The sequence below is a fragment of the Triticum aestivum genome, chromosome 3A (genome assembly GCF_018294505.1).
Source record: "Triticum aestivum cultivar Chinese Spring chromosome 3A, IWGSC CS RefSeq v2.1, whole genome shotgun sequence".
In the NCBI taxonomy this organism is placed as follows: Eukaryota; Viridiplantae; Streptophyta; class Magnoliopsida; order Poales; family Poaceae; genus Triticum; species Triticum aestivum.
In genome coordinates, this window is record NC_057800.1 from 587,804,324 (window position 1) to 587,829,558 (window position 25,235).

The 25,235-nt window shown below is 47.7% G+C and overlaps 1 protein-coding gene across 1 annotated transcript; it reads left to right on the forward strand.

The window, feature by feature from the left end:
- On the forward strand, positions 1-24,739 carry LOC123057010 (leucine-rich repeat receptor protein kinase HPCA1). Its single transcript, XM_044480192.1, has 18 exons — positions 1-10; positions 6,658-7,201; positions 17,931-18,114; positions 19,094-19,113; positions 20,490-20,564; positions 20,674-20,745; positions 20,832-20,993; positions 21,097-21,171; positions 21,252-21,323; positions 21,414-21,485; positions 22,063-22,134; positions 22,281-22,415; positions 22,491-22,960; positions 23,069-23,194; positions 23,356-23,495; positions 23,629-23,848; positions 23,919-24,154; positions 24,242-24,739. Exons 1-18 carry the CDS (start codon positions 1-3, stop codon positions 24,737-24,739), a joined length of 3,183 nt encoding a protein of 1,060 aa, XP_044336127.1.
- The last annotated feature ends 496 nt before the right edge of the window (positions 24,740-25,235 follow it).

Here is a 25,235-nt window from a genome sequence, read left to right on the forward strand (position 1 = left end):
ATGGGGTCAGGTGTGTCAGGATGTAACTTCAGATACGCTTCGGAGTAGGCCTTCTTCCTCCCCGCGGTCTTCTTGCCGTAGTACTCGGGCTCGCCAGGCTTGGAGTCCTTCCGCGTATGGGCGATCTCCCACGCCTGCATGTCTGAGAGCGGCCGCTTCAGTTTCTCCTCCTGCACCACCAAACAGAGGTTAGTCATACATAAGAAAGTGATGGTAAATAGAAGAAGAAGAATGTTTAATGGGGTTAGTCATACATTAACTGCCTTGTGGAGATAGTGGTTTCGGTTTCCCTGAGCATGTACTCCATCCGTCCCTCGGTTAGCCTTATTTTTGGTTCTCATAGCCGCCCAGGCTCCAGCCTCATCACACCAAAGATCCACCAATGCCGCCCAGGACTCGTCTTTTCCATAACACCAATTTGGACACACCTACATAATAAAAGCATAATGGCATGTAGGTGTGTCCAAATTGGTGTTATGGAAGCATAAAGCATAAAGCATAATGTACCACAAGGTAATGAAGCATAATGAAGCATAATATATGAAAGCATAATGAAAAATCTTTTATACTTACCGCCAAGAACTCGGGCCTCTCCAAGGTAATGCCCATCCTCCGCGCTTCTTCCTTGGTCATCTTCACACCAAGAACGTCGTGGTAGTATGTGGAGATGGCCACATAGCGCACCTCGTACTGCATCTGGCGGGCCTTCTTCTTGCATTGGCGCAGCACGATCTGGTCCGCTCTAGCCCTGTGCTCCGAAAGAACTCGATAGAATTTCTACAATCATGCATGAAACAAGAATGGAAGAAGCCATGAGTTAAATCATTCATGTAACTAGAATGGACTTGTGCTTCTGAAGAGAACTCACCCAGAAAGTAGTGATCACGGCCTTGGCATGGGTCTCATGGTCCGCGTGGAGGGCCGCTTCCCAGTGGTCCCAGCTCATGGCCAAAACCTGACGGTCCGGCTGCCTGACTGGATCCGGACAGTACAACCCCGGCCAGTATAACTTCAGCAAGACGGTGATGAGGCCGTTGGGAATACGGACCCCTTTAGAATATATCCAGTTGCTGCAAAAGAATGAACTATTAGCATGTGACAAGCAAAATAAATAACAACCGGAATAAGCATGTGACAAGCAAAATAATGAACCACTTACTCTTTTCCCGTGGGCTCAATGAGACACTTCTGCTCCTCAGTAGCAAGAACCTGCTTTGGTAGCTTTGCGTTACCACGCAGCCACCCCTTGTTGTCAACCCCCTTCCCGTCACCACCATCATCCCCGCCACCACCCTCCTCCTCGCCTGCCTCCCCCTCCCCAACCTCCTCCTCCTCCTCCTTGCCCACCTCCTCCTCCACCTCCTCCTCCTCCTCCTCCTCCCTAGAGTGTACCTCACTAGAGGAGGGTACCTCACTAGAGGAGGGCCTCGAAGACAACACCCCTAAGTCGGTGAGGGTGCGCTCTTTCTGGCCGCGACCCCCTGTAGTGGCTCTCCCCCCAGCACCTCGTCCTCTAGAGGCTCTCCCCCCGCCCCCTCCTCCTCTAGGGGCACCTCTCCCTCGACCTCCCTATGAGGAGTCATCGTCAAGTAGCCGAGGGGGAGGATTACGTCCTCGACCACTCCGACTAGGCAGGCCGATGACCTTGCGTAGGAAACCCACGCCGTCGGCCTTCCCCTTGCCCATGTTCCACGAACTTGCATTGAAAAGAGAAAAGGCAATTAGTAAATTAATGAAATGAAGGAAAAGGCATGATAATAAACACATTAATAAAAATGCATAAAAAGGCATATTCCTAAACTATAGAAAAAATACTTGAAACGTACATCTGCTAGAACCCATATGAATCATCACTGTTGTAACCTCTTTCTCGGTCCGTCTCATCATCACTATCAATCATATCATCTTCGTTGTCCGACGGAGGTGGAGGCTCTTCCTTGTCGTCAGCGTCTTCATTTAACTTTTCTAGCATAAGTATGTCATTTTCATTGACAATGGTCTCACCATCATTCTGTGCATCGTCGACGTTTGGGTCCACATCATCATCACCCAATGGTCTAGCGTCATCGTTTCTAACCACATCATCATCATCATCATCAGGTTGCTCTTGATAGAACACTCCCTCGTATGTCATGGGGTTAATGTTGTAGTAATCGTCTTCATTCGGGTCTGGTAGCTTACCATGTGGCGACACCTTGAACACAACTTCCCAACCCTTTAGATACACTTTCTGGCATGGGTAAGGCAGATAATATACTTGTGTAGCTTGGGTAGCCGCAATGAAGAGATCGGCTCCGGCATAGACGGTTGATGGTTTAACTTCGACCAAACCAATGGAAGGCGTATGTTTTACCCCCTCCCGCGGATCGAACCATCGGCATTTGAACACAGGCAGACTTAGGGTCTCACGCCCCTGGCGGAATTTAACCTCGTATATATTTTGTACCCTTCCGTAGTAGTCTACTGAATTTTGACCGGGGGTGTACACTCCAGTATTTATAGTTTTGGGATCGGGGCGGCTGTTTTGGTGCTCCTCTGTATGGAAGCGATACCCATTCACATCATACTTTTTACATGTCATGACGGCAGGGTCAAAACCCATGGAAACCCATCTCAATTCATCATCCATAGATATGTTCGGATCTTTTCCCTACAAGTATAATGGAAATTGTTGCGTGCATTAGTTCGGTTAACTAATAAATGTTGAAGTAGGTATTTAATAGGGGAGTGTGGAAAATTACTTTCTCCATGAACCAAGCAACAAAATTTTTACGTCCAGGGTTTCCATGACGGAGAAGAGTAAGTGCCTCCGCCTCAGTAGGAGGATTCACTCCCGTCCATTCCTCTTGAACGAAATCACTAAAAAAAGATAAGCGGTGTTAGACCGGGACTAAGTGAACATGAAACATGATGATGTGGAAGACATAAAGGAATGGTGTAGTGGTATTACCTCATCCACACTTCCTCAACTTCCTTGATGTTGTGCAAGATATAGAACATGAGGTCCTCCCACTCTTGTCGTGGCATGTTATAAGATTTCGAGGCCCCAGCCCTCCCACCTTGCGCGTTGAATAGATCGAGCCTGGGTTGATACTTGGGCTCTTCTATATTGTATCGAGGCACCTTGTTATGCAGATGGGGAACGTGGTCTGGATAGTATGATGTCCTTAGGTCTGACACCTCCTCTAGGATAACTGCCTCAGCTATGGAAGCTTCAATCTTAGCTTTGTTTCCACATTTCCGTCGGAGATGCTTGTTCTGCCTCTCAGGGCCGTACTGCCAGCGATTTTGCACAGGGCCCCCCAACAATACCTCGTTCGCGAGGTGCAGAATGAGATGTGTCATCGGAGTAAAGAAGCCTGGCGGAAAGATCTTCTCTAGCTTGACTATCAACTCCGGTGCCTTCTTATGCAATTTTTCAATCACCTCTTTACTTACTTCTTTAGCACAGAGCGTGCGGAAGAAATGGCTAAGCTCGGCAAGCACTCGCCAGACATGCTCGGGGACATAGCCTCGAACCATCACCGGCATTATCCGCTCAATCCATACATGGTAGTCATGACTCTTCAGGCCGGTCACTTTGCCCGTTGAAAGATTGACTCCCTTACTTATATTCGATGCATAACCATCGGTGAACTTCAAAATTTGTTTCAGCCAGATAAGTACTTCTTTTTTTCTGGCGGTTTAAGGACAAAGTCAGCATCTGGCTTGAACCAGTTTTTTTCGACCGCCTATGGGAGGCTTCATGTTCAGGCGTGGTCTATCACAAATTCTCTGTTGATCGGCTCTAGCTTTTACGTTATCCTTCGTCTTATCAGGAATGCTGAGGATCATGTGGAAAAGGGACTCTGCCACATTCTTTTCTGTGTGCACCACATCAGTATTGTAAAGAAGTTTGAGGTCCTTGAAATAGGGAAGCTGCGAGAAGGGGGTAATGTGAGTCCAGTTGTGCGTCTCACCATATCCCTCGAAGCCTTTGGCTTTGCCTTTGACTTTAGGCTTGAGAGCTTTTAGCTGAGCAAGAACATCTGCCCCCGAAAATGTTGGAATCTCGGTTACTTCATGAACAACCTGACCTTTCATGAAGTTCTTCTTGTCTTCCCTATCTGGATGGTCTGGAGGGAGGAACTATCGATGCAGGTCAAAGGCTACATACTTGTCACCCTTACTCAGCCAAATCATTCGCAGAGCCTGCATGCACACTGGGCATGGCATCTTCCCACTTGTACACCATCCGCAGAATAGAGCATAGCCGGGAAAGTCATGCATGCAATAGTGCAACCAAACTTTCATCAAGAAATTTCTCTGCAGATCCCGGTCGTATGTCAACCTCGGAAAGTACCAAGAATGGTGCAAAGCATCCACAAGCGGCTGCATAAACACACCCAATTGCTTCCCCGGGTATTCAGGCCCCGGAATGATGAGCGACAAGAACATGGTCTTCCGTTACATTAGGGCACCGGGAGGAAGATTGAGCGGAATTACAAACACAGGCCAGCAGCTGTATGGATTGGACGACATACCATATGGATTCAACCCATCACCTGATATGGCTATTCTGACATTCCCAGCCTCGGCTGCTTCCTCGGGGTATTCTTCATCGAAAGACTTCCATGCTTCCCCTCCCGATGGATGTACGATTTTTTTTTTGGATTGTACCTTATACCTTCCTTGTGCCACTTCATCATTTTGGCAGACTCCTTCGTGATGAAAAGGCGCTGCAGTCTTTTTATAAAATCAAGATACCGAAGAACCTTAACGGGGATGGTTAGGTGCTTTTTCTCACCATCCTCACCGACCACCTCAATGAAGGGGAGCCTTGGCGCAGTGGTAAAGCTGCTGCCTTGTGACCATGAGGTCATGGGTTCAAGTCCTGGAAACAGCCTCTTATAGAAATGTAGGGAAAGGCTGCGTACTATAGACCCAAAGTGGTCGGACCCTTCCCTGGACCCTGCGCAAGCGGGAGCTACATGCACCAGGTTGCCTTCCTCACCGACCACCTCAATGTACCGAGACGAACCGCACTTCCTACAGTACTTGTCATCTGCATACTCGTGCCTAAACAAAAGGCAATTCTTCGGGCAAACATCTATTTTCTCATAATCCATAGAGAGTGCCTTCATGATTTTCTTTGTATCGTACATGCTTTTCGGCAGTTCATGACCCCCAGGGAGGCTGTTAGCCCATACTCCCAGGAATGCTTCGAAGCATTTCTGGCTACAGCCGTACTCAGCCTTGACTGCAATCAGTTGCGAGATGGCATTCGGCTGAGATATTTTCGCACCCGCATAAAGAGGTTTCTTCGACGAGGCCAAGACCTCCAAGAAGGCCTTTGCGGTTGCCTCCGGCTCCTCCGGTTCATTCTCTGAAGGTGTCGCATTTGCCGTTTCTGCAACAATGACATCATCTAGCATGTCCCTGACCCCGTCGTCCTCATATCCATCGATGCATTGTCGCATCACCTCCTCTCTACCACGGTCCTGCTCGGCTATGTTTATCGACGGCATGTCAAAGTTTGGCATATATCCGTGCGTGCGAAGGTGCTCACTCATGTCCGTCTGATTTCTACGGTGACGTCTGGCACATCTCGCACAGGGGCATGGTGGGATAATTCTCATTGGACGACGGAATATCTCCTTCAAATACACATCGGTTTTCGCGATCCACTCTGATGTTACTCGATTCTGACGGATAAAACCACTGTACATCCACTGATTATCTGCCATCCTCTGCTTTTTTGCAAGCCACGCAACATAATTAAGGATTCACTTAAATTAATCACATCAAATTTTCAGTTTCTACCGCGTTGAATCCACCTACATCTCTAGTAGGTAAATATGGGTCCTAATCCCACCCGAGGATGTGTATATTGAGTACGTTCTCCATTCTACCCTGTTCCGAGACAAAATTTTGGCAGCACCTCCCCGCTATTCTCCAGATACACGTCTCGGCAAATAGCCGAGAGAATGTGCTCCGGAGAACAATGGGGAGGCGCCGCCGAAATCCTGTCTCGGAAGGGGTAGAACATGGAGAACATACCCAATCTACACATCCTCGGGTTGTCCATGTAAAACGCTGGACAATCCGAAAGAGCTGCGGTGATAAATATGCAATTGAATGCATATTTATCGATGCAACCCTTTCGGACGGGAGACGCCTAGGTTATGCCACTTGACTTGAGAATGAAATCTAGTGATATGAAAAAATGGAGGAGATGGACTTGTAGCTCACCCTCGGTTGTAGAGGAAGTAGTCGAACAGCAGAGGGATGCTCAGGGGGATCAACGCGTCAGACAACGGTCACTCCGATGAATGCAACACCAAAAGCCTGCAAATTCCATCACGACAAATAATTAGAACATCACAACTCATAGAGCATATTTAAAACATTTAAACGTGCATTCATTTATTTTTGCATCATGTAGGCAAAAAACTATAGGGACTCATCATCTATTCGTCACATATTCATCATCATCATCTATCCATCTATATATCATGATGTAGTATCCACTCATCTATCCATCTATATATCAACAACAAATTTTTTTCTCAACTAACCTATCAACAAAAAATTTATATCTTATAATCCATCTATCTAACTATTTATATATCTAACTAATCTATCCATCTAAACCCTGAACTAACTAACCTAACGTAGCAGCAGCAAGCAGCAACCAGCGGCAGCAGCAGGAAGCAGCAACCAGCGGCAGCAAGAAGCAGCGGCAGCGGTGGCAGCAAGCAGCAAGTGGCAGCGGTAGTAGCAAAGCAGCAGCAAGGGGCTCACCAGCGAAGCAGAGGCGGGGCGGCGACGAGGTCGGGGTGGAGAAGGGCGGCGACGGGCGAGGCAGTGGCGTCGGCCGCCGGCGCAGTCGGGGACGGGGCGGCCGCAGCCAGGGATGGGCCGCCGGGGACGGGCGGCCGAGGACGGGGACGGGCCGGCCCGGCGGCGTCGACGGCGGTCTTGGGGCGGCGCGGGCACTAGGGGCGGTGCGGCGGCGGTGGGGGAGGGGATGGGGCGGCACGGGCAGTGGGGCCGGTGCGGCGGCGGTGGGGGAGGGGATGAGGGCGGCCAGGCAGTGGGGAGCGGCGTGGCGGTGGTGGGGGATGGGATGGGGGCGGGGGCGGGGCAGCGCCGCAGTTGGGGGAGGGGATGGGGGTGGCGGCGCGGTGAGGGTCGGGATAGGGCGGCGGCGGCGGCGAGGGTCAGGATAGGGCGGCGGCGGCGGCGAGGGTCAGGATAGGGCGGCGGCGGCGGCGCGGGTGGGGATCGGGGCCGGGCGGGGGGGAGACGGTGCGGGGGAGGAAGAATGAGTGGAGGGGGTGGGTGCGGCTGCGGATAAGGTCAGCCTATGCCGACGGCTTAGCCGTCGGCATAGATGGACATGCCACGTGTCAATCTATGCCGACGGCTAAGCCGTCGGCATAGGTACTTTGCATATTTTTTTATTACGGCATTTTTTTATTTTTTTATTACGGCATATTTCTGAGCTCCAGTATTCATTAGACTTGTGCTAAGAAAATGAACAATTACGGTGAAACGTTCAGTTACCAGCCCGGTGCCCGGGTGTAAGCTGTGGTGGTCGTTTCCCCCCTCCGAGACATGGCGGCAGCGACGCCCGTGAGGGGGGCACACCCCGAAGCCACGTGTCGGGTGCCTGAGCGTGCCACCATGCTTCCACAAGCATAGGAGGGCCCACTACAACACCTGGTGGCATTGCTACCCCCCCCCCTCCGGTACCCCGTCCCGTCTAACCCTGACACAGACGACCGCCAGATCTAGCTCTTTGACTTCCGCCGGAATGGGTCTGACCGGTGGACCTTTTCACCTGGTTGTCGTAGCCTAGCCCATAGCTGCACCCCCAACACCATCCCGGCCCAACCCACCCAAAGATACACTCCGTGTCAGCCCGACGTGGTCGTGCACCTGGAGGGGGGAAACGGACGCGTCGGGTCTACACGGAGGGGATCTTGCTGTGGGTCTGGCCCAGATGTTGCTCCAAAGTGTTCCTATGGGCTGACCTAAGACAACCGGGTGGAGAGGTCCACTGCTCAAAGCCCGTCCATGCAAAGTCAAAGGGCTAGATCCCGTGGTCAAACGCTACAGGGTTAGGCGGGACGGGGGCCCTGGGGGTTTTTTACACGACATGGGCACATGTGTTGTAGGACTGATGGGAATTTTTCATAATTTTTCGTGATGGAGAAGTATCTCAACAATTCCCTCTTACGCGGATTGCTCTTCGCGTGTCTACGACTGTGGCCGGCGGCCTCCGGGGGCTAGCATGCCGCCAAATCTTGCGTAGGCGGCCTCTCACAAGTCTGAAAGTGTTGTGGCGGGTGCAAACGCCCGGCACACATCTCCGAGGTGTGCCCCCCCCCCTCACGGATGGCGCCGCCGCCGGCGGCACCTGGAGGGGGGGAACGGGCGCGTCGGGTCCACACGGAGGGGATCTTGCCGTGGGTCTGGCCCGGATGTTGCTCCAAAGTGTTCCTATGGGCTGACCTTACACAACCGGATGGATACGTCCACTGCTCAAAGCCCGTCCGTGCAAAGTCAAAGGGGTAGATCCCGTGGTCAAACGCTACAGGGTTAGGCGGGACGGGGGCCCTAGGGGGTAGCAATGCCACCGGAGCGTCGCACCGGGACCTCATACATGCGGGATGGTGTGGTGGCATGTCCGAAGAGGCGGCACGCGTCTCCGGGGTGTGGCCCGCCCTCACGGACGGCGATGACACGGTAGTAGACGTTCTGCGGTAACGATGCAGCGTGAATATTATTAAATACTCGGAACGCGATAAAATCATGAGTTTTTTACACGACATGGGCACATGTGTTGTAGGACTGATGGGAATTTTTCATAATTTTTCATGATGGAGAAGTATCTGAACAATTCCCTCTTGCACGGATTGCTCTTCGCGTGTCTACGACTGTGGCCGGCGGCCTCCGGGGGCTAGCATGCCACCAAATCTTGCGTAGGCGGCCTCTCACAAGTCTGGAAGTGTTGTGGCAGGTGCAAACGCCCGGCACGCGTCTCTGGGGTGTGCCCCCCCCCCCTCACGGACGGCGCCGCTGTCGGCACCTGGAGGGGGGGAAACGGACGCGTCGGGTCTACACGGAGGGGATCTTGCCGTGGGTCTGGCCCGGATGTTGCTCCAAAGTGTTCCTATGGGCTGACCTTACACAACCGGATGGATACGTCCACTGCTCAAAGCCCGTCCGTGCAAAGTCAAAGGGGTAGATCCCGTGGTCAAACACTACAGGATTAGGCGGGACGGGGGGCCTAGGGGGGTAGCAATGCCACCGGAGCATCGCACCGGGACCTCATACATGCGGAATGGTGTGGTGGCATGTCCAAAGAGGCGGCACGCGTCTCCGGGGTGTGGCCCCCCCTCACGGACGGCGATGACACGGTAGTAGACGTTATGCGGTAACGATGTGGCGTGAATATTATTAAATACTCGGAGCGCGATAAAATCATGAGTTTTTTACACGACATGGGCCCATGTGCTGTAGGATTGATGGGAATTTTTCATAATTTTTCGTGATGGAGAAGTATCTGAACAATTCCCTCTTACGCGGATTGCTCTTCGCGTGTCTACGACTGTGGTCGGCGGCCTCCGGGGGCTAGCATGCCGCCAAATCTTGCATAGGCGGCCTCTCACAAGTCTGGAAGTGTTGTGGCGGGTGCAAACGCCCGACACGCGTCTCCGGGGTGTGCCCCCCCGCTCACGGACGGCGCCGCCGCCGCCGGCACCTGGAGGGGGGAAACGGACGCGTCGGGTCCACACGGAGGGGATCTTGCCGTGGGTCTGGCCTGGATGTTGCTCCAAAGTGTTCCTATGGGCTGACCTTACACAACCGGGTGGATACGTCCACTGCTCAAAGCCCGTCCGTGCAAAGTCAAAGGGGTAGATCCCATGGTCAAACGCTACAGGGTTAGGCGGGACGGGGGCCCTAGGGGGGTAGCAATGCCACCGGAGCGTCGCACCGGGACCTCATACATGCGGGATGGTGTGGTGGCATGTCCGAAGAGGCGCCACGCGTCTCCGGGGTGTGGCCCCCCCTCACGGACGGCGATGACACGGTAGTAGACGTTCTGCGGTAACGATGCGGCGTGAATATTATTAAATACTCGGAGCGCGATAAAATCATGAGGTTTTTACACGACGTGGGCACATGTGCTGTAGGACTTATGGTAATTTTTAATAATTTTTCGGGATGGAGAAGTATCTGAACAATTCCCTCTTACGCGGGTTGCTCTTCGCGTGTCTACGACTATGGCCGGCGGCCTCCGGGGGCTAGCATGCCGCCAAATCTTGCGTAGGCAGCCTCTCACAAGTCTGGAGGTGTTGTGCAGGGTGCAAACGCCCAGCAGGCGTCTCCGGGGTGTGCCCCCCCCCTCACGGACGGCGCCGCCGCCGGCACCTGGAGGGGGGGAAACGGACGCGTCGGGTCTACACGGAGGGGATCTTGCCGTGGGTCTGGCCCGGATGTTGCTCCAAAGTGTTCCTATGGGCTGACCTAACACAACCGGGTGGATACGTCCACTGCTCAAAGCCCGTCCGTGCAAGGGGTAGATCCCGTGGTCAAACGCTACAGGGTTAGGCGGGACGGGGGCCCTAGGGGGGTAGCAATGCCACCGGAGCATCGCACCGGGACCTCATACAAGCCGCGTGCCGGGTGCCTACGCCTGCCACCATGCTTCTACAACCGTAGGAGGGCCACCGCAACACCTGGCGGCATTGCTACCCCCAGGTACCCCGTCCCGTCTAACCCTGACACAGACGACCGCCGGGTCTATCCCTTTGACTTTCGCTGGACGTAATTTGACCGGTGGACCTTTTCACCTTGTTGTCATAGCCCAGCCATGGCTACACCCCCCAACACAGTCCCGGCACAACCCACCCCAAGATTCCCTTTGTGTCGGCCCGACGTGGCCGTTTCCCCCCTCCGGGGCACGGCGGCATCGACACCCGTGAGGGGGGAGGGGGCCGCGTGCCTGCGCCTGCCACCACGTTTCCACAACCGTAGGAGGGCCCACCGCAACACCTGGCGGCATTGCTACCCCCCACAAGTACCCCGTCCCGTCTAACCTTACCGTGACACGACGGAAGAAGGCCCGTGTGGGGGGCAATCGATATATGTTTTCTATACATTTAAGTTAATGAAATTAGTATTGGAAAAAAATAAAAAATAAAAAGAGAAAATATAAAAAATATAAAAAATATAAAAATATTATTAGAAATCTATGCCTACGGCAAAGCCGTCGGCATAGCTACGACCACGGAACGGTAGAGCCCTGGATCGATGACGTGGCGTAGGGTGGGGATCAATGACGTGGCAAAAACCATGGGCCAGGTCTATGCCGACGGCCTAGCCGTCGGCATAGAAATGCCACCCCACGGGACTGGCGAACGACGCGGATCAATGACGTGGCGGCGCGGCGGATCGATGACGTCGGCATAGCTATGCTGACGGCCTAGCCGTCGGCGTAGCTATGCCGGCGGCCATCGTTAACCCGTCGGCGTAGCCTGATGCCGTCAAACTGACGTCGCCGCCCAGGTAGACGGGCCCACGCGATATGCCGACGGCCTGCTCTGCGCCGACGGCCACCGTAGGTATATTCGAAGAAACGCCGACGGCTTATCTATGCCGACAGCCCCCGTCGGCATAGATGGTTATACGCCGACGGCCTTTCTACGCCGACGGCTTTAGTTGGGCCATCGGGGTATGCCCATATATGCCGACGGGAGCCGTCGGCATTGATTTGGCCGTCGGCAAAACAAGTTTTTCTGGTAGTGATGAAACACATGACTGCAACATGTATTGTCTCAAAAAACAAAACACGGCTGCAGCATCAAACCACAGCTGCACTAGTACTACATTGCCCTACAGTCTTCGTTGTACTATAAAATTCCTCAAAGACGACGCACAAGAGACGCAACATGCGGTCGTGTCATTCAGATATTCAGAGTCTGCTGGTAAAGTTGTAACTCCAGTCTTGAAATTACCTGCGCTCACGTGTTCCTTAATACTAGTACTCCCACTGTAAGTAAATTGATATAAGAGCGTTTAGATAATTAAAATAGTGATATAAATACTTTTATATTAGTTTACGGAGGAAGTAGTACGTGCCATATTAACCCTAGTGGTCCTGTCTGTTGAGTGGCTCTCTGGACAAGAAAAAATGGGATTGTAGGCAGACACGCGAGTTAGTAACTTGAAGGAAAAGACAGCAAACAAAGGCAGCCATGTTGCTGAGTACGGCAGCCAGTCCCTCGACCGGTTCCTTGTGGTTACGAAGTAGCACCAACCAGCACCACATAGTATATGCAGTGCAAGCCATTACGCATCGCTTTCGACCTGCCAGCCATTAGAGCTGCAGTATCCGTAGAAAGCAGCCATGTTGCTTTCTCTCAAGAAGAAGAAAAATCGAGTTTCTGAAGTCCGAACCATGATGCTCTAGCCACTAGAAGTCCAGACGTACAGGCATAAAGGGCGTGGAAGAAGAGTGGCTTGATGACATGACATCTCCATGGCTTTCGGTTATCGCGTGGTACGTGTCCGTCAGTCGACATCGGCAGTGCATCGCCGTCGTTCTCCCTCCGAGTTGGGTCGTACAGTATATCGTTGTTCCCTTTTCGGCCTCTCGAAAATCATACGGTATCGGTTTCGAAAAAAAATAATCATACGGTACCGAACTCCTCGGCTCCTCGCCACCTATATATCCATCCACGTCCGTTTACACCAGATTTCAGAACCCACCATGCACGCGCCGTGCAGAAAAGTAACAAAGCGGAAAAGGGCAAAGTCGATCCAAAGCGGCAGCGCCCCTCACTTTCGGGACCGGACGCAATTGTCTGCGCCTACCAGGTAGACTCCGGCCCGGACTTGCGCGACAGCGGCCGCGGCATCTCAAAAGAAGCCGCATCGCCTCTAGTTCAGCTCGCTGAGAAGTAAGAGCATCTGCAGCCGGGCGCTCTCAACCCGCGCCAGTCCGAGCCCATCCATCATCTCCCTCTTCCGCTCCGGTGTTCTGCCCATGCTCCGGAGGCGCCAGAGGAGTCAAAGCTGCCACTGTCGTCAATCCTGCCGGAGTCGGGCATGAAGATCGTCGATATCTTCAACGCTGAGTAGCTAGATGATCGATGTACTCTCTCTTTTCCGGTTTATAAGGCTGGTCATTGTGGGGAGTAACTTAGACTAGTGTCATGTATATGACACTAGCCTAAGTTACTACCTTTATAATGCAAAGTAACATAATAGTAGTATCTTAGATGGCTTCATTTATTAGCTTGTAGACTTATCTTTTCTTGGAAATCGCTATCTTACAGTAACATATTATGTTACCACCTCTCATTAATTACTTGCCACATAAGCAACAATTTCTTAAAGTGCGCTATGTTACTAGCTAAGTTACTCCCACTATGACTAGCCTAAGGCTGGTCATAGTGGGAAGTAACTTATACTAGTGTCATGCATATGACACTAGTCTAAGTTACTATCTTCATAGTGCAAAGTAGCATAGTAATAGTGTCATAGAGGACTTCATTAATTAGCGTGTAGACTCATCTTGTCTTGGAAAGCGCCTATGTTACAGTAACATATTATGTTACCACTTCTCATTAACTACATGCCACATAAACAAAAATTTCTCGGAGTGCGCTATGTTACTTGCTAAGTTACTCCCACTATGACTAGCCTAAAAATTAAATCTAAAATCTCATCAATCAAGGCATTTTGTGAGTGGAGAAATATATCTCGACTTTACAAAACTACCCCAATTAAAATCATGCATTAAATTAGCTTAATTGCAGTGCATGCATGCTTAGCCACTAGATATTCCCTCCATTACGGTTTAGAAGGCGTGCTTGGAAATTCTCTGGGACCTAGGTGGTTATCTATTGGTTGTGAGATGGGCTAAAAAATAGCATTCACACTACGCATGCATATAGAAATAGTATATAGGAGTACTAATTAGCTACTAGAAATAAATGCAATGTGCCCTAAACCTTGTCTATTATGAAAACGCACGCAAATTTAACTGTGCCTTCTAAACTGTGACGGAGGAAGTAAGTACAAACATTACATGCATTGGTGTGTTTCTTTTTATTTCTTACATGCAAAGATTTAATGTGTCTCGGAAACTAAAAATAAGATGGAGATGAGCCCTATAAATTGAAAAAACAAAAAAGTTGAGATAAGCCATATAAACCAAAAAAGAGGAAGTAGTATGTAGGATATTTTGTTTGCATGTCTTTGTATGGATTTAATAATCTAGTATGAGATATTCGGATGCAACAAGTGAAATTTAAGATGTTGCGCGTGGACACGTTTATACGTGTTTGAAGGCGTTTGAGGAACCATATTTAACATATTCGGCTGTAAATGCTCTACAAGCAGTTGTTTTGTGAGCACCATCCCACTTCGGCCTCTAGGGTCTCGGAGTGGTTAAGCTGTGCAGCGTGCAGCGGCGGTGCATGCCATGCCATGCCGCCATAATTTCGCGCTTTCGGTGGCTCCCGTAAAGCCGCTTACTTGACCTCGCTTCAAGCAGCAGTAGCTAGGGGCCGGATGCCCGGATCGACTCGACCGGCCACCTTTATTCGCGCCCCGCTGCTTTCCGCGCGGAGCGGGAGCGTGTCGCGCCGGACGCCGGTCCGGTGAACTGCTCAACCGCCGGAGTAGTGGTATGATTGACCTGTGCCAACAATGTATTGTGATTGTACACCAAGAAACATGAGGCCAAGTGCGACCATGGTAGTTCAGAATTATGGAGCAGTATTGGCTAGATCCGCGCTGTCTCCCGGAGGCAGCACGTGCGGTGCGGATATAAAGAAATGCAGGAGGTAGGTTTAAAATGTGGAAGAATTTGGATGCCAGGACAACAAGTCAGTTGCTCGTCAACAAATGGCATCATAATGTTTGACAAGCGTGCTTTAGGATCGCTTGGAAAGAAATACGGTTTTGCGAAAACACATCTAGGTGTACCCTAAATACTACACATCTAAATCATTTTGCTCAAGATTCGCGTGAATTTTTATTTTTTATTTTTACGGTTGATTGAGTCAATTTCTCTCTTTAATAAACTTTTTGATATTTTTATCTTTAATCATGGCAGTACAACAAACATCATAAATAATAATAAAATACATCTGTATCCGTAGACCACCTAGCGACAACTATAGGCACTGAAGCTAGCCGAACACACGCTGCCTTCATCGCCCCTCCCTCGCCGGAGCCAGGCACAACTTGTTGTAGTAGACAGTCGGGAAATCGTCGTGTTAAGGCTCTATGGACAAACACACCAGAACAGCAACCGCCGCCGATTAAAAAAAGCATAAATCAAAAGGATCCAACTGAAGACACACGAACAAAGACCGGATACGAATAGATCCATCAAAGACAACCACCGACCGAATCCTGTGAGATCCGTCAAAGACACACCTTCACACGCCATCCGACGATGCTACACGCACCACCATGACGAGGCTAGGCAGGGAGAACTTTATTCCATCTTCATGAGCACGACACAAACACTAACAAAACTTGAAGAAGCACCTAAAAACGAAGCCTCCCGCCGGTAAGAGACGGGATCCACCACACACCCATGGCCCTAAGGCCATAGGAGACGGGATGGATCGGTGGCGCCGCCGACGGGGCAGAAATCTTAGCCGCCTTTTTCTTGGAAGGAGAGACATCTTTCTGGCCGCTTAACACATCGTTGATTTGATTGTACCATTTAGATGTGCAATACTGCCCTAGACAGAGCCAAAGAAATACACAAGTGTGCTTTAACCTTTGCTTTCCTATCGTTGCTGCTCCCGCTCCGTTATTACTATACCAAACCACTCATGGATCGTGTGGCGAACACATGGTTTGGGTATCGCGCATTGAATCCGGGCCGTACAACGGATTAGATCGATCCCGCATAGCAATTAGTGTTGTACCAGTACAGCAGAGCAGCCGTACTGGTACAAGATCTCACATTAATAATTCCTTTATCATTGACGTCCACGGACTCCGGTGAGTAATACGTCCAGTCGCCGTTTAATCAATCATCAATCAATAGAGCAACGGCATTGTCATTTCTGATGATGATGATGATGATTGTGCAATTGCCTCCTGACTGATTCGGGTTCAATCGCCATTCTTCTTTGCGATTTCATCCTTTTTATTGAGTTGGCACTAGTTTTTTTTAGTTTTTTTAAGGGGTAGTTTTTTTTTCCTTGTTGAGGCACTAGTTTTCTAGGCAGACGGTTTCATCACTAGTTCCGCCATTCTCGCAAGGCTGATTCCTTTTGGGCCATCTCGTTTAGACGGGCTTGAAGCTATTTTTGTGGCCCATCCTGATTAATTTTGGAATTTGGGCTTAACACGATCAACAGTGACTCGGGGGCGTGCACGATGAAAATGGAGCCCGGGATCACATGCTATCAGATGAACAGTGAACACAAACATGTTTATGGTGTGCAAAGTTTAGCGAAACAATGGCATGTTGTGATCTGGGCAAAATAAACAAAATATGTGCTGTAATTGTATTTTTATAGCAATTTTTTTATTTGTTTGCCTAGATTATAACATATGTCGTTTCTTCATGGAAATTGTCACACGGCTAGAAACATGAACATGTATGTTGCTAAATGACTTTGTTAACCCTTTTCCGAGGAGTTTATGCATGTCGTTTCGAGCAGAGACAATTAATCTAGACATAAACGACTTTAATTCACCTAATTGTTTTCAAATTCAAACTTTGTAAACTTTGATCAAGTTTATAGAAAAAATATGTCAACATCTAGAATGCCAAATAAATACAAATAAATTCATCATAAAATATATTTTATATGTTTTTTGCGAAATATACTTTTATATGGCTCACATTTGGTATTGCAGATATACATTCTTTTCTCTATAAATCCTGGTCAAAGTTGCAAAGCTTGGTTTTGAGAAAACTAATGCCGCCGACTGTATATATTTATGCAAAGGATGGAGTGTATCAAGTTTTTTCAACGCAGTTACGTTGTACACGTGGAGCCGAGAGAACAGAAAGCATCAGTCAGGGTCGGGACCCGCACGCTCCTCTTCTTACCTGGCTGACGGGTTCAGATTCCAGAGTAGATTATGCACACGTACGTGCCTACATATACGATATTCCAGACCGCTCAAGCGTTTGACCCCGACGCCCGCGGCTCCGCATCTCCGCGTGCGCCAATTGGCATGCAGTCACGGTCTCATGCCCTGCACCTGCTCCTCGCAACAAATAATATGCATCCATCGGTCATCAACGGCTCACAGCAGGCGCGCCAGTCTGTAGTGCGGATGTCGACCGTATTTGCGTACCAACACTAGAACCAGCCCAATACTGGCCGCTTTCATGACAAATTATCTGTTTATTTATTTATTATAAAATATTGATAAGCTCTACGACTGATGGGATTGATCGGTCATACTCCTTCTGTAGACTAATATAAAAACGTTTAGATCACTGTTTTAGTAATAGTGATCTAAACGTTTTTAGTATATTAGTTTACGAAGGGAGCACTTGTCATCGTAGAGAGTTCATGCGTTTACCCAGCCGGCCAGCCCCATGGTAAATTGTTCTACACCCCAAAAAGAACAATTATCAATCGCCGCGGGAAGAAGTAAACGGCACCCGTTTTTATGCTTTGATACCTTCGCGCCCGAGAACATTTCATACATCATACTTGGTACCGATTGACAAGATTACAAAGCGTGTGCGCGCTGGGCCAAAGGTGGACTCACTCCATTCAGCTTAACGGGGTTACGATGCAGGCCACGATACGTGTGCGCTGCCGTACGTATTGGCACCATGCACGCCACCAAGTGGCTTCAGGTTCGAGCCCTCTTGGCTCTTGCCTCGCATCATCCAAACGAACTGCAGTCGCCCGCTTAACTGTGTATTTTTTTTCTAGTTTAGGAAAAAAGGCGGAGCGTTTACCTGGAGAAATCAATCAATCAATCATTGGCCTGCCGGCCGTCCGGTTTGGCCACACGCGCAGGGATCTTTCCGCGCGCAACCTCGTCTCTGTTCTCCAATACATCCCATGGAGTTTCCTGCCTCGACATCACGCGTCGGCTCTCAGCAACGACGACAAGGTAAAGATGCTGGCCGTGTAGATCCAAAGCTTCGCCGTCCTGGCCCATTTTTTCCCATTAGTTTGGCTCGTGGTAGGGCACCGCATACTTCATGGTACATGTCACGCCAGACCATCCAAGGTCCCATGAAGACCGCAGTGCCCTGCAGAGAGCTACAGAAACATTTAATCATTTGGGGAAAAAAGACACAAAATTATATTTAAACTGACTACTGTCTCGGATTCGAGAGAACGGACAAACATAAACTAATAGATGGTGACCATGTCAAACAGGGTTTACTGACCAACCATGGGCGCAGTCGTTGGCATAATTCATCAAAACATGCCCTGATGCCGTATCAACATCAGCAGTGGCAGGCAGCTTGAGACCCAACCTGAGATTCACCTGCACAAGGAGAAACGGAATTGTTAAGTACAACAGCCGAGCAGCACATCCAGTGTCTGACATGTGGCCAAGCACGCATAATCCAACTTATTGCCGTATCTACGTGTTTTCTAATCACAAAATTTATCGACATGTTAACTAAAATCACAACGATATGGACGGAAAAACGTACAAAACCCAGCAGTACCCAGCTACCCAAGCCAAGAGTGATACCCAGCTACCTGCACAGTTAACGACTGGGCCAATGCCGAGCAAGAGCAATGCATAACATAAGGTGCCGCACAGATAAGGCCGCACACGGATAGGCAAGAAGCACCTGCCCCCACTACTCAAATGCAATACACAAACGTTTGCTTCATCCATCTCATCTTTTGATCAGTTCAACCGAGAGCTCTTGCTACGACTCGTTTATAAGTCTTATAAGGCCACCAACAACCTTTTGTGCATGCGTTTTACTACCTGCATATCTGTTCCTTGGACCTGGTAAGCAGTCCGACAGGCAATGCCCGATAAGAAATCCTCTGAAGCAAGCTATATATGTGATGGTTTTGTTTGAATGGCTGTTTGCTTTGCCTGTCTTTGTTACTAACCGCAGGAAGGAGGGCGCGCCGTTTGGTACCTGATAGCTCCTCCATGAACTTGCCAATTGGGTAGACTTGTCCCGCAAGAACAACCATCGAGATTGTTTCTGGTTTGACATTACCTTGATCTGCTGTGGAGGCCGGAACGGCACGGCGGAGCGATGATGCAGTGGGTGCTACTTCTGTTCTTGCTCTTGCTGTGCCTTCAGTCAGGCTCCAGCCAGACGAACCCCCAAGATGGTAAGCCACAGTCCTTCGTTTTTTATATTGGGTTAATAGGAAGAAAGTTGCCTACTTTTAAGAACAAGTTGCTCACTGAGCAGCCATTGGCCTGTGAAGAAGGCGAGCCAGATTAGTTCAGCCTGTACCATAAGATGAAGATGATTTATTCCTTATAATGAATTCCGACAGAGAAAAAAAATCAGCATCACGGTGGTATGTAGCATCAAGATTATGGTTCTGCTTTCCAATTCGGTGGCGTTAATAGTTACTCCCTCCGTTCCGAATTACTTGTCGTAGGTATGGATGTATCTAGATGTATTTTAGTTCTAGATACATCCATTTCTGTGACGAGTAATTTGGAACGGAGGGAGTAGCTCTTAAGCCATTTTTATCATCATATTCAATTTGTGGCACTAGGTAGCACAAATAGAACTATAATGGATCAGGTACACAGCAGATCAAATCAAACAAATTTAGAATTTGTGCTAATGTATGGAGAAATAGGTCCCACGACAAAAGGTTAAACTGAAATAATGTTTCATTCCCGCCAGTACAACTGAGAATTCAAAGAAGGCCTCCTTTCTTGGATTAATACTTATCCTGCATGCTCTATGATGATACTTGCATCTACTCTCATACGATTAAGATTAGTGTCTAATATGATCCATGATAGGAGTGAGATTGAATTACTGGAGTTGTTGGTATTAAATGCCTCTCTAATGTTCGCTTGGTAAACGTACAGTTGCCGCACTTCAAGCACTGATGAAGAATTGGCGGAATCAACCGCAAAGCTGGACAGGATCCGATCCCTGCAAACCCTGGGATGGAATTTCCTGTTCCAGCGGGAGAGTGACAGAAATGTTAGAACTCAACTTATCAGTCATCATTTTTTACTTCTTTTATCAAGAAAAAATCCGCTGAAACCTGGTAATTGCAGGAGATTATCGAGCATGAATGTTGCAGGTACATTAAGCAATGCCATAGATCAACTCTCCGCTTTGACGTATCTGTAAGTCATTGCTTCCTCAATTTCAAAATAACTTCATACAGTAATAAAAGCTTCAGTTTTTTCTCAACAAAAACATGCGGTAACAGATAACAATCCAGGAACGGGAGCTACAGCCTACAAAATTATCTACAGATATAAACCATTATATGTTTTAGACTACTGATATGAACTACATGCAGGGATCTGTCTAACAATCCAAGTCTTGGAGGTCCACTTACCCCAAATATTGGAAATCTGAAGCAGCTCACCATTCTGTAAGAACAGCAACCATACAAGAACATTCTTCTTCTTTGGGTTAGGTGGAGAGGAGCAAAAGAAAAGACAGGGGAAAAGCTGACATATCGCGTGTGTTTTTTCTTTCAGGAATTTGCTAGGATGCAGCTTTACTGGTAACATCCCACAAGAGATAGGCAACTTAAGACAGCTCACATTCCTGTAAGAGTTCACTGAAATTTCAACGCAGATCTTTATTGACATTAGTTGATTCGCGAGATGATACAACTCAATTTACTCTCATACAGGGCCCTAAACATGAATCAATTCACTGGCAGAATACCCCCAGAACTTGGCCTTCTCACAAGTCTCTCTTGGTTGGACTTGTCGGCCAATCAATTGTCAGGACAAATCCCAGTTTCGAGAGGTTCAGACCCAGGGTTGGATAAACTTGTCGCCGCAAAGCATTTGTAAGTACTAAAATGTTGTACCCGTTCTAGGATGGAAAGAATAATTATAGCTTAAATGTGCTAATTTTTTCATATCGGCTCATCCATCCATCCAAATCAATAGCCATTTTAGCGAGAACCAGTTGACAGGCCCAATGGACAGAAGGCTTTTCCATGCCAATATGACCCTCATACATGTGTAAGCAGTATATTCATCTGCACTTGCTAATGTCCTCTGTTCACTCATGTCATCTAACTTGTTTTGCTAATCATTGTCAGGCTATTTGGCAACAATAGCCTTACTGGACCAATCCCCCAATCTCTTGGGCTTGTCGAAACACTTCAAATTATGTACATACCTGATAAAAAATCCTCATTTGTCTCGCACTCCCTTTTGCACAGTTTTATTGACTTTTCTTTTGTCGACTGTGCATATTTCAGCCGACTAGACCATAACAAATTCAATGGTGTGGTACCTGATAGTATCGGTAACCTGACTAGCCTGATGGAACTGTAAGTAGCTATCAACAAGGAACAACTAATGTTTCTTCTTCCTTCCAAATGATGTAGCAAATATTTCTTTGGTTATTCCAGGAGCCTAGCAAGTAACCAACTGAACGGGTCGGTGCCAGACCTCACAAATGCAACTAATCTCACTTATGTGTAAGACACAAAAGATATCAATGCTTAAGTTTAATGATTCTTCTGTTGTCTCAACACAATTTTCTCCCCGGACAGGGACATGAGCTACAATAGTTTTGCAAGCTCAGGAGCACCAGGATGGCTTTCGACGTCGACGGCCCTGAACACCTTGTGAGTTGTAGGAGGATTAGCGAAGTGAACATTAAATGGGTTTAGTAAGGGAAAAGGCCTAGGTATAGTGGTATACTGAAGGGTGAGTGCACAAACTATATCAGCCATAAATAGAACCTTCAGGTCTATGCACACTCTTGCAATGTGTGAAAAGATCTTGAGGCTGTATCCATGACTGATATAGTATTTGCAATGGCTCTTGAGTGTACAAAATCCACCCCCGTGAATAAGCGAAGTGATTCTGAATAACGTTTTTTCTCTGGTTGGATAATTACAGATTCATGGCTGGTATCCGTCTTACTGGGACAGTACCCAATGCTCTTTTCAGCCTCCCACAGATGCAGAGAATGTAATTTCCTCAAGACCTCACGTGCTTTATTTACATTTAATTTGCATTGTTTTAGCTGCAAATAGACCCTTACTTGACGTCTAATTAAACCTTAATGTACCAACAATTTTATGTCTTCTGATGTTGTAACTGGTATTTTAATGCAGATCACTAGCTGAGAATGCCCTTGGAATCTCACTGACTATGACTGGTATCAACTCAAAACTGCGGGTTGTTAATTTGACAAATAATCAAATCATCAGTATTATTACAGTTGACCCAAGCTACACTGGCAGCCTAATGTAAGTATCACCCCATACGGTATACTGTACAACTATGTGGCATGTGTCTCACCCATCTTTTCTGTTCTCATCCAGACTAACAGGGAATCCTGCATGCTCAGCCAATATCAGTTTCTGCAAACTCAAGGAAAGGCAGCAAGATCCATACTCTACTAGCCTAGGCCCCTGCGGTGCTATTTCTTGCCCTATTGGTCAGTTACCAAATCCAGAGACTTCACAGAACTGCGCTTGCACTACCCCCTTCGAGGGTGTGATGACCTTCCAAGCACCTGCCTTCTCTGACATGACAAGCCCCGAGTCATTCCAACAATTGGAGTCGACGCTTATACAGAACCTTAGCCTAGCTCCAAGATCAGTTGCACTTTCCAATGTTGACTTCAGCCCAGGAACTCCTCTAAGATTCAGATTGAAGTTTTTTCCAGACAGTGAAATGGGCTTCAATCGCTCAGAAGTTATAAGAATCAGTTCTGCTTTGGCCAACCAAATTTATAAAGCTCCAACTCAATTTGGACCATATTACTTCACAGCAATCCCATACTTTGCAAGTATGCACACTGCATAGAATTATATTCTCTTTTATTTGATATGTCTCCAAGTCTTACGTAACTTGTCCATTTCAGTCCCAAGCGGGAAAAAATCCTCAATGCGCAAAGGTGTAATAATTGGAATAGCAATCGCTGGCTTTGTCCTTATTGTCGGTCTTGTTCTGGTAGCAATATATGCTCTACGGCAGAAGAAAATAGCCAAGGAGGCAGTACAGCGGACTACTAATCCATTTGGTAATCATTTATTTTGTCGCATCCATAAATAAATATCCAACTTGAATAAGCTAGTAATTTTTAGTTCTCTACACATGGCAGAAAAAAAAGCAAGATAATCATAAGCATTTAAAAGTGTCATAACATGTTTGCTTGATCTTGTTAATATTTTGATACCACAGCATCATGGGGAGCAGGTGGTAAAGATAACGGAGACGTACCACAATTGAAAGGAGCAAGATATTTTGTATTTGAGGAGCTGAAGAAATGCACCAATAATTTCTCAGAAACTCATGAGATAGGATCTGGAGGATATGGAAAGGTAACTGATTTCTTTGCTCACATATCCTAGACACAAGTAAAAGTTTACAGAAGCATCTAATGTCACGATGCCCCCCCCCCCCCCCCCCCCCCCCCAAAAAAAAACATCTAATGTCATATTTATATGTTTAAAGGTTTACAAAGGAAAGATTGCGAATGGACAAATAGCTGCAATAAAACGCGCACAGCAAGGATCCATGCAAGGTGCAGCTGAGTTCAAGAATGAGATTGAACTCCTGTCCAGAGTGCATCACAAGAACCTAGTGAGCTTAGTAGGTTTCTGCTATGAACAAGGGGAGCAGATGTTGGTTTATGAGTATATTTCCAATGGGACACTCAGGGACAACTTGATGGGTATACTCTCTTCATCTTTACAACTATCTCCTAAACAAGGACATACGATTTAACCACTGCTAATCTTCAGGTAAAGGAGGGATACAGTTGGATTGGATGAAGAGACTTAAGATCGCAATTGGGTCTGCTAAAGGCCTGGCATACCTTCATGAACTTGCTGATCCACCAATTATTCACAGAGATATAAAATCAACCAATATACTTTTGGACGAAAGTCTAACTGCAAAGGTAGCTGATTTTGGTCTTTCGAAGCTAGTGTCTGACACGCAAAAGGGACATGTTTCTACCCAAGTGAAGGGAACATTGGTAAGTGATTCTGAGAATTATAAGTGCATAGTTTCTTTTGGGAAAACAAGATTTCTTGCTAATTTATCTTTTATATCGAAATACTAGGGTTATTTGGATCCTGAGTACTACATGACTCAACAGCTCTCCGAGAAGAGTGATGTCTATAGCTTCGGAGTTGTCATGCTAGAGCTATTAACTTCCAGGCAGCCCATAGAGAAGGGTAAGTACATTGTGCGTGAGATCAGGACCGCAATAGACCAGTATGATCAAGAGTACTATGGCTTGAAGAGCCTAATTGATCCAGCAATCAGGGATTCAGCTAAATTAGTTGGCTTCAGGAGATTCGTGCAATTGGCTATGGAATGTGTAGAAGAATCTGCTGCTGACCGCCCGACAATGAATGATGTGGTCAAGGAACTTGAGACCATTTTACAGAATGAAGGGGGGCCGTTGTTAAATTCAGCATCTTTGTCAACTGAACATTCTGGAGATGCAACAGGTAGAGGCCAAGAGGAACACTCTCCTATGAAAGATGACAGCAGCAGCAGCAGTGCTTTTGATTACAATAGTGTATATTCATACTCAGCTGTTGAACCAAAGTAGGAACTATGTATTGGTTTCTTGCTTATCTCTACTCATTGTTTTTGGTGCATGGTCCAAGTGAATAGAACACAAGACATTTATCGTACAATATTCATTTTCCTATCTGTTGATATAACCGAGGTGGAATATGTTATAAGCAGGCACTTGCAAATTGCTTTCTTAAGATATGACAAAGAGAATGATCTATCGATAATATCATAACATTCATGACCTGTTCTTTTTCTATCGATAACCTAAAATTAAAATGAATGATACTCCCTCTGTATAAGAGCGTTTAGATCACTATAGTGATCACTACTTTAGTGATCTAAATGCTCTTATATTTCTTTAAAGAGGGGGTATCTGCTAAAAGGAAGAACATTGTGCATCTCCAGCATACAGTTCCAATCCATCATCAAGCCTATAAACATCCTTCACTGACTTGAATCGTTCATCCGATTTCTGATTTGAATAATTAGCGGATGAAATCTCAACAGTTTTTTTTTTCAAAACGACA